Consider the following 10,197-nt stretch of genomic DNA (forward strand, 5'->3'; position numbering starts at 1 on the left):
TGTATGGAAATATGAAATCTTGTGGTCTATTATTATGATTTGATATATATATAGGTTAAACCTATAACTCACCAACATTTTTGTTGACGTTTTAAGCATGTTTATTCTCAGGTGATTATTAAGAGCTTCCGCTGTCGCATACTTAAATAAGGACGAGATTTGGAGTCCATGCTTGTATGATATTGTGTAAAAACTGCATTCAAGAAACTTATTTTGTTGTAACATATTTGTATTGTAAACCATTATGTAATGGTCGTGTGTAAACAGGATATTTTAGATTATCATTATTTGATAATCTACGTAAAGCTTTTTTAACCTTTATTGATGAAATAAAGGTTATGGTTTGTTTTAAAATGAATGTAGTCTTTGAAAAACGTCTCATATAGAGTCAAAACCTCGCAACGAAATCAATTAATATGGAACGTTTTTAATCAATAAGAACGGGACATTTCAACACCTTTGTGTATATCTGAAATCCTGGATTCATGCACAAGGAACCGATAAGCCATACTGTGCTCAGCATATCCGAAAATATGCAGTCAACAGTCTTTGACATGTTTTGTGCCTTAGGTAGTGGAACAACTACCTTTGCTAGGAACCCCCACACTTTGGGGGTACTCTTAGGATGGTTTTCTTTTCCACTATAACTCGTATGGGGCTTTATCCCTTTTCTTTTGGGGTATCTTATTTAAAAGATAGTTTGCCGATAGGATGACATTCCCCCACATTTACTGGCTTACACCAGAACTTACCAACATGGCATTCACCATATCTTTCAAGGTTCTATTCTTGCGTTCAATACTCTCATTCGATTGGGGTGAGTAAGGTGCAGTGAATTCATGTCTAATGCTATTTTGTGAACAAAATTCAGCAAAAGGTGTGACATATTCACCACCTCTATCACTACGAACAACCTTGATTTTCTGTTCAAGTTGATTCTCAACTTCATTTTTATAAGCAATAAACTTCTCAATTGCTTCATCTTTACTTTTCAACAAGTAAACATAACAATACTTCGTTCTATCATCGATAAACATAATGCAGTACTTGTTACCATTCCTCGTTGGAATGGATTTCAAATCACGTACATCAGTGTAGACCATATCAAGGGTTTGGTTATTCTTTCAACCGTGTTGAAGGATAAATCTCGTTTACTTTTATTTAACACACAATCAATATAAAATGTGGTAAAAAGTTTAGTGTCATCAAACCAAAAATAGAATTTAGTTAACAATGACCATGTCTTCCATGCTACACATTTGAAGACACAATAACGTAAGCAGGACTGGAAACAATCTAATTCATATCATCGTTAACAAGCATTGCACTTAATTTGAACAAACATTCCATTCTTGGTCAAGAAAACCCTATCATATCCAAACCCTATTTCGATAGCAAATATGGTTAACAACCATCTGGACACCAGATTCCTGCGAATCTTAAGAGCATATAACACATTGTTCAATGTAAGTTCATTTCCTGGAGTTCATTTCAGGATTACAATCTCCTCGCCATTGATATCATCAAAGGCGCAGTTATCCATGAAGAGCTTTTCTCCATTACACATACATGACTGATAATCCCAGTATAAATCTACCATTCCTTGGTGTTAGAAGCAACCAAGTTAACTTTAGAGATCATCTAAAATTTGAACTCAACTAAACTGTTTTAACAAAACAAAAAGTTTCAATGGCTCAATTGTTGTTAATAAAACAACAAGTATCACGTGAATTGAATTAAGTTGAGATTACAACTCAAAATAAAAGTTTCGGTTTATCATGAACAAACTGAGATAAGCCAAACATGTTTCAAAACCAATCAGGTTTTAACCTAAACAAGAAAAAAACCCGAATAGGGTTCAACCCTTACACGTAAGCGGAACGGGTTTTAACGCAATCATGTAATGTCAAAACCTAATAGGTTAACCAAAAGTTTCAACTAAACGGTTAGACTAAACCATTTCAACACAAACGGTTGAACCAAAGTGTTAAACAAACAACTTTAAAACCAGTCCAATAACAGTCTAAAACTGTCTCAATAATGTCCCGAAGACAATCCAAAACCAGTTTCGAATACTGTCTGGACACTGTCCGGAAGTAGTCCGAAAGCATCCTGAAATGCTCCAAAAGCCTATTCGGAGTCATATTGGAAAACAGTCCTGAAACGGTCCAAGAACTATTCGAATACACGTTATAAAATGAATGGTCCATGTCATTTAAGACTTAGTTTCGGCTCAACCGAGTGATTCCAAGTCTGAACCGCACTCACAACTTAAGCATCATCTTCCCCTCAATAAGATGGGGAACGGTTTCAGTTAAGAACCTCACAAGGTTTAGCGTGGTTAGATAAAAGAAAATCTTTTCTACCAACGCCTGAAGTTCACACAAGTGAACTTCTCAGGTCTTTGAACCTGAGTAAGAACCGCATCATGTTCCCCTTCAGCAAACTTGAGAAGCGGTTTCAGTCAAGAACCTCGCAAGGTTCAGCGTGGGTGGTCAGATAAAAGAACATCTTTTGCTGCCAACGCTTAAAGTTCACACATGTGAACTTCTCAATTTTTTCAACATGAGAAAGAACCGCGTTATGAAACGGTGCAAGAATCGAGCTAGTAACAATACTAGTAGTAGAGGTCATGATTGGTTGAGTGGTCGGGGCCATATTCCACTTGAAAATTGATCGCAACAATTACTAATAACAATGCCGAACTTACAAATAATAATCAATAGTCACATTAATTAATTTAATATAGTTCGCTCATAAATCTCGACCAATTACTCGGCACATGTAACATATAACCATGTGAATGTAAAAACAAGACCATATAAATCGCATTTAGCAAACAAATTATATTATCTTCTCAATATGTAGGCCTAACATATTGTATAGATAAAAATCCCTAAAAGCATTAGCATACTAGACATGCTCATAAATAATAACTAATTATAACAAGATTTTACATATAGATCCAAGGTCTTGTGATTATGCATTCACCAAGAACCACGGAGTAATACGCATATATAATACCAAATATCTTATTGAATTTAGGGTAAAGTTACAAATAGGCTATATACTTTCTCAAATATCTCGATGTCGCTCATATACCTATTTATGTCTCACTGGCGGTTATATACTTTCATAAAGTGTACCAATGTAAGCCACTATACTTATGTTACCTGCAACGAAAACAATCAATGACACGGCTTCTAAGTAGTCATGACACGTTGGTGATACATCCGAACAAAAATTGAAATTATATAGCCTACATCAGAACAAAACTGAAAGTATATGACCTATTTATTGCTATATAAAATGAAAAAAAAAATGTTAAATAATTAACTTTACGGATTCAGCAGGTAACTAGTAACAAAATTTTAACGTTGCTACACTTTTTGAAAGTATATATAGCGGACATTGAGACACAAATAGGTATATGGACGGCATCGAGACATTTGAAAAAATATAATGCCTATTTGTAGCTTTAACCCTTGAATTTATTACAAAATACTTACGATGCATGCTTGTTTATACATATGAACTTAAAGTCATTAAATTGATAATAAACTAGGAATTGTTAATAATCAATATATATATATATATATATATATATATATATATATATATATATATATATATATATATATTTTTTTTTTTTGAGGTGGATAAAATGGATTAGTGCATGTATTAATTCAGCAATTGTCTCGGTTTTAATAAACGGGTCGCCTACTAAGGAATTCACACTTGAAAGAGGCATCGGGCAAGGCGATCCGTTATCGCCTTTTCTTTTCATTCTAGCAGCTGAAGGCCTTAATATTCTGGTGAAAGCAGCAATAGAAAAAGGTATGTTCAAAGGGGTTGAAGTAGGTGCCGAAAAGGTAACCATATCACATCTTCAATACGCGGACGACACCACATTTTTTCGAGGAATGGAATCGGGGCAACATTTTTAACCTAATAAAGCTTCTCAAATGCTTTGAAATGGCGTCAGGATTAAAAGTAAACTTTCACAAAAGTTCCATGTACGGAATTGGATCCACTTAGGAGGAAATCAACACATTGGCTAGTTGTGTCGGTTGTCAAATGGGGAAATTTCTGTTTATCTACCTTGGGAACCCAATTGGCACTAAAATGAGCAAATATAAATTGTGGAACCCGGTAATCGAAAAAATAAAAGACAGGCTCTCGAAATGGAGGATGCGATCGATGTCATTCGGTAGTAGATTAGTTCTCATAAAATCGGTCCTTTCGAGTCTCTCGCTGTACTACTTCTCGCTCTTTCGTGATGCGCCTTGTGTGTTAAAAATTCTTGAGAATGTAAGACGTTCATTTTTTTTGGGCGGGTCGGGATTGGGCTCTAAAATGGTTGGGGTTAAATGGGAAACCGTTATTTCTTCATATGTGGGGGGGGGGGGGGGGGGGGGGGGTTAAATATTGGTTTTCTCAAAAGTAAAAATTTGTCTTTACTTGAAAAGTGGTGGTGGAGGTTTTAACCGAGACCGACACTTTATGGGTTAAAGTCATTCGAAGTATGTACGAACCTGATGGAGGTCTTTCCTCTCAAACAGATGCTACTAATCGATGTCGTACGTGTATTTAGCGTGATATAATTGCTGCAAGTAATTCAATCGAAAGCCTAAACATCCCTTTCAAAAGTTCTTTTGTCAAAAAGGTGGGCAATGGTTCGAATACTCTATTTTGGGAAGAATAATGGTGCGGTCCTGTGAAGTTTTGCGCCTCTTTCCAAGTTTATACAGACTCAAGGCTTCAAAATCAGCAACTGTCAGTGAGCGGCTAACTGGTGATCGTGTTTCGTGGAGGTGGATTAGAGAACCAATGGGTCGTACAACAAACGAGCTGGATGCGCTATTGGAGCTGATAGCCTCGGTCTCACTGGATTCAAATAATTTGGATTCATGGAGATGGGGTCTATCTTCCGATGGCACCTTTACAGTGAAGAAGCTTTCTACCCTCGTAGATGTTCAGCTTTTAGGTCCTATCATCAACGTGAAGGAAACAAGAAACAACTTGGTGCCGAAAAAAGTGAAGATATTTATTTGGAGAGCTTTAAAGAAAAAAATCCCGGTAAGGTTAGAACTTGATAAAAGGGGAATCGACTTGCATAGTGTGCGGTGCCCATTATGTGACGACGATTTGGAGTCGGTGGATCATTCGGTTATCTTTTGCAATCGGGTCTACGATATTTGGAATCGAGTGTATAATTGGTGGAATCTTGGGAATGTTCCTACATCAAGTCTTGAAGAGCTACTCAATATAGATCAAACGAATCAGGGATCGAAACAAGGACGTATGATTTTGCAAGCAATTTGTTGGACTTGTGCATATCTCGTTTGGAAGAATCGGAAATCCTTGATCTTTCAAAACAAAGCTTGGAACTCGCCGGTTTCTCTAAATGAGATACAAGTCAAGTCCTTTGAGTGGAATTCTAATAGAGCAAAAGGCAGGAATTTCGATTGGCAAACGTGGATAAGAAATCCTAGTATATATTTACTTTAATTCGTGTGCTGTATTGTAAGGGTTGCACCCTTCGCAACCCAAATTTATTTTCGTGTCCATGCTATATTTGTGTAAGCATGCGTGTCATGTATGCATCATAGATGCACTGTAAGTCATGTAACTGTACTTGCAATTCGAGGTAATATATCATGCTTTTAAAAAAAAATAATAATAATCAATATCAATATCAATATCATTTCCATATACTTAAAAGAAAATAAACCAATTAAATAACACAAATATATGCCGACATGCTGATATGTATTGTGCTCCCAATTAATTAGTCAACAGGGTAAACAAACTAAATATGAAGTAACTTTACAAGCATACCCATAAATGTATAGCCTAAGGGTCAGTAGCATAGATGTTATATAATAATCTATAGCAGATATAAACGTTTATGTCACATATTAAATTACGAACACAGTTTATCATGTAATTAAAATTGTTTGAAAATCGGTTCAAAGTATCTGATACATGATAGGTCAATTACGTAAACTGTTAATTTTCCTTTATAGAACAACTCTAATATGTTATATAAAATCTGTTCGAAAATGAAAGCCGGTAACTCATCTAAACAATAAAAATACTGATGCATATACCTTGCACCACTATTTTAATAGAATACAGCAATATCATAAATTGAGGATAAAGAGCAACTTTGTTTCGACAATATATTAAGCCCGCTCAACCTTCAATTCGGTTAGATCGTTTTATTCTCCGTTCTTAATCTAATTATTTATTTTGTGCGAGTATTATAATCCGATTAGTTTATATATTATTTTCAGCTTCGTATACAATCTCACCTACAAACTTAAACAGATTCTTTATCTGATCACATGGTACATCGGTATGAAGCACAGTGGCGATTCCAGAAAGATAACTCAATGGGGTCTCAAAATTTTTTCCAGTACAAATTATATTTGAATATTATTTTAGTAGTTATTTACCTTTAAAAACTAAAAATTTGAAAAATATATGTGGTCCGAGTAGTTAAATTTAGCGGAGTCCTATACAATGTAAATGAAAAACTATAAATTCGAAAAATATATGTGTTCCTGTAATTATATTTAGTGGTGTCCTACAAAATTTTAAAAGTAATTTGTACGTAAAAAATTTAAACTAGTGGTGTCCCGTGACCCCACGGGCATCTAACATCTAAGTAAACTCGCCACTGATGAAGCAGCGTACTGCCGGACTTGAACACTTGATTGAAAGGTAATCGAACGGGGAGACCATGTTGCAGCTAAGAGGAAAACACTTTTAGTATAAAAATGCTTATACAATTTTTGGTGTGTTTTTCTACAAAGCCTAAGACCTTTATTTATGGAGACTATAGCCTTAGGTTTGCTCCCACAACCGATGTGGGACAAATACTAAAACTTATAGATTTTGCACCAAACTAAGAACTTTGAGATTCGATATCTCTTTCACCTTTAATCCGTTTTGGATACTCTTTAACTCGTTTTAAAGTCATTGTCAAGGACTACAAAACTCACTGAATAATTACTAATATATGTCACTCGACCATATAATTATTTGTGTCCAGGTTGGTGAAATCACACGTTATTCATCTAAGTTTTTACAACATATTTTACATGCATGGTAATTTTACGCATTCTATACTAACATAAACCCAATTTATGAGTGTTGATGTATAAACATAAATGCATTAGTTGTAACAAATTAAATGACAGTTAAACGACCTTTTGTTAGATAATATGTTAGCCCAACATTGTTAAACGACTTATTGTTTTCTCTCCAGTCCGAACTTTCGTGATTTCGCCGTTCGGACTGCGGGGAGTGTTAAATAATAGTTCGGCCCAAGTCCGATACGTGGGCTTGGGTCCGGTAGGGTTCTTAGCATTCTAGGATTTGTATCTCTATATATATCGTATCAATAATAAAGTCATATTTATATTTACGGGGTTTTCTATCATTCTACACTTTTACATATATCATATATGCCCTATTGATTTAATAAAAAATATGTTAAGATCTAAATATAATCAATGGTACGGTCTATATTGGTTCTCGCAGTTTTATACAATTTTTTCTGGTTTTCATTTGTACAATATAAAGTTACTGTATAATTTTCGTCTCCATATATGAGAATGCCATTGTTCGAATGACAATTAAAATATTAAATTCCATACCAAGAAGAAAAAAGGGGTTTATATTATATCATAGTACGTTTCTAGAAATTAAAGTTAGTGTACTACGGAGTATTACAGTGGGTGTGTAAGCATGACGGATCAATGCCACGTAATTAATATAAGATCATGTCATGCCTTAGTTGTGTTTTATACGTGTCTCGTAAATAATTAATTAAGGTTTACAAATATATTTATATTTACTATACAACCCCTGATTCATGCCTATATATATAGGCGTTCATGGAAGGGAATTAGATACAGCACATACATCAATACTTCTCTAATATTACATATAGAAGAAGAATACGAATGGTATGCTAATTTTCAGGAATGCTAAATATGTTAATTAGTTTACTAATTAAACAATTTGAGTTTTTAATATAATAACTGTATGTAATGTAATGTAATATGTAATCTAATATGTAATGTATATGTATATGCAGGCATCTAGTAACGTAGTTAAGGTTGCAACATGGGGGGGTAATGGCGGAGATAATGAATGGACATTCTTCCCAGATGAAGGTCCTGCTCCATATTGGATCAAAGAGATTACTGTCACTAGTACTACCGACCAGAGATCTGTAATTGCCCTCACCTTCATTTATGAGGATGCTGACAAACACATACACATTTCAAAAGTTGGAGGTCAAACTCGTGGTTATGATATAAAGGTGATCTTTCATATAATACATGAGCTAGCTACCCTATATAAATATATTCCTTATATTTGAATAGTAAGTACTATGTTCTTATGGATCATGTTTTCTTATATGGTTTCTATTTACACATTGATCACAGTATAACTTCAGCAAAGGTCGTAAGATTGTTGAGATTAAGGGTGAATATGGAGACTATAGTAACATTACAGTTATTACGTCATTGGCTTTTGGTACCCAGCTCCAACCAAGTGGAGGAACTCCTTTCTCACTGTCTCTGACTGAGGGTAGAATTGTTGGATTTTATGGCAAATATGGGAATTACCTTGACAGTATTGGAGCCATCCTTTCTCCTGATTATATTTAATAAGGCTCCCGAGTTTTACTTGGAGAATATCAAAGCATGCATCAAGTTTGCGGGAACATATATATATTAGTATCTTTCATATTTATCATCTTGTCTTTCCTGTTTAATAACTTTCCTAGGTTGTATCAATATGTTGTGTGACTGTGTGGTCGATCGTGGCACGATCTGAATAAGTTCCCTATTTTCATATATGTACTTTGTATCACATGCATGCATGCTTCTATATATTATATTATATGTATATTTGTGGATGGATATTTTCAGAAATCTTGTTACATAATGTTGATCGTTATTCATGTACTCCCTAATTTATATTGAACTAGTTAAATGGCCCCTGCTCCGACTTCCGATGCGGGGTTTGAACGGCGACAAAAGTGACAATTAGACTCTCATGGCCATGATGCTGCCTACAAATTACAATCGATTAGGTCAGATCCATACCTATTTTCGACTTCAAACTCATCAGAACTTCATACAAAATACCAATTGTCTCTAGACCATTGACATAAACTATTATTAACAAATTAAAATCTTTTCTGTATATTCATGATCAGACACCAATTCCACCTTCTTCAGGGAATCTTCACCATCATCAGCGTGTACCACTTTCACAAAACCATGAACATGCAAAGTAAGTAAACCAAAACCATATAATTGAAGTACAAAGAATAAATAACTGTTAGTAATCCATAAAAAAGGTCTCTAAGTAATCACATTATTATAAACAATCACTCACCAAGACAAACGCATATGAAATCGCAAGAAAGATTTAAAAAAAAAAAAAAAAACACATGAAACTGCCTAAACAAATAAACAAAGATTATTTGTAGTGAAACAAACGTAGACACTGTTGGCACTAATTAATCGGTTATGTCATGTTAGATAAGCATGGTGTTATTATTTAATTAAGTTTTAGTCTATGTTTAGTTTAATTAAAGGAGTCAAATGTGGTTAGTTGAATTAGTATTTGGTTGACCGAAGTTCGCTACTAGAAAAAGCACTTTTCTGGACGATACCTTTCCGGACGACTTTTGTCGTCTACAAAGGCCAGCTAAATGACAAAAAAAAAAACAGCTTTTCAGTTTCACTTTTTCTAAAATGTTGACCATGTTTTTCCGGACGACACCAAGTCGTCTGGAAATGTGTCTGACGGAAAATTTTGGCTCCAAAAGTTTGGCGGGGGTTTTTTCCGGACGATTTGTCGTCCAGGAAGCTTTTCGGACGATTTTTGCATCAGATTGTTTTTGTGTATATATACACCTACACACAATTAACAAACTCATCAACTAAATATTTATTAAACTTCTCAACTTAGAAATGATAACGATTTCACCGATTATCGTCTCATTTGACGTGTATTACGGTAGTAAATTCCGTAATGAAAATAAAGAGTACGACTATACGCGTAGTTCAAAATCTTCGTTCGAAGAAATTGACATTCGCGACCTAGTTTTAGAGGATTTGTTAGAATTCTTGAAAGAAAATGTACCGTTTGAACACACAGACG

At 34.6% G+C, this 10,197-nt stretch overlaps 1 protein-coding gene across 1 annotated transcript; it reads left to right on the forward strand.

Moving 5' to 3' along the window:
- Positions 1-4,704: 4,704 nt before the first annotated feature.
- LOC139894786 (uncharacterized) lies at positions 4,705-5,511 on the forward strand. The gene has a single exon (XM_071878115.1). The coding sequence runs from the start codon at positions 4,705-4,707 to the stop codon at positions 5,509-5,511; it is 807 nt and encodes a 268-aa protein (XP_071734216.1).
- Positions 5,512-10,197: the final 4,686 nt, after the last annotated feature.

This window comes from Rutidosis leptorrhynchoides, chromosome 1 (assembly GCF_046630445.1).
Source record: "Rutidosis leptorrhynchoides isolate AG116_Rl617_1_P2 chromosome 1, CSIRO_AGI_Rlap_v1, whole genome shotgun sequence".
Lineage (NCBI taxonomy): Eukaryota > Viridiplantae > Streptophyta > Magnoliopsida > Asterales > Asteraceae > Rutidosis > Rutidosis leptorrhynchoides.

Excerpts from the sequence above, each read along its gene's own strand:
- LOC139894786 (XM_071878115.1), top strand. The coding sequence starts at position 4,705 with ATGGTGCGGTCCTGTGAAGTTTTGCGCCTCTTTCCAAGTTTATACAGA.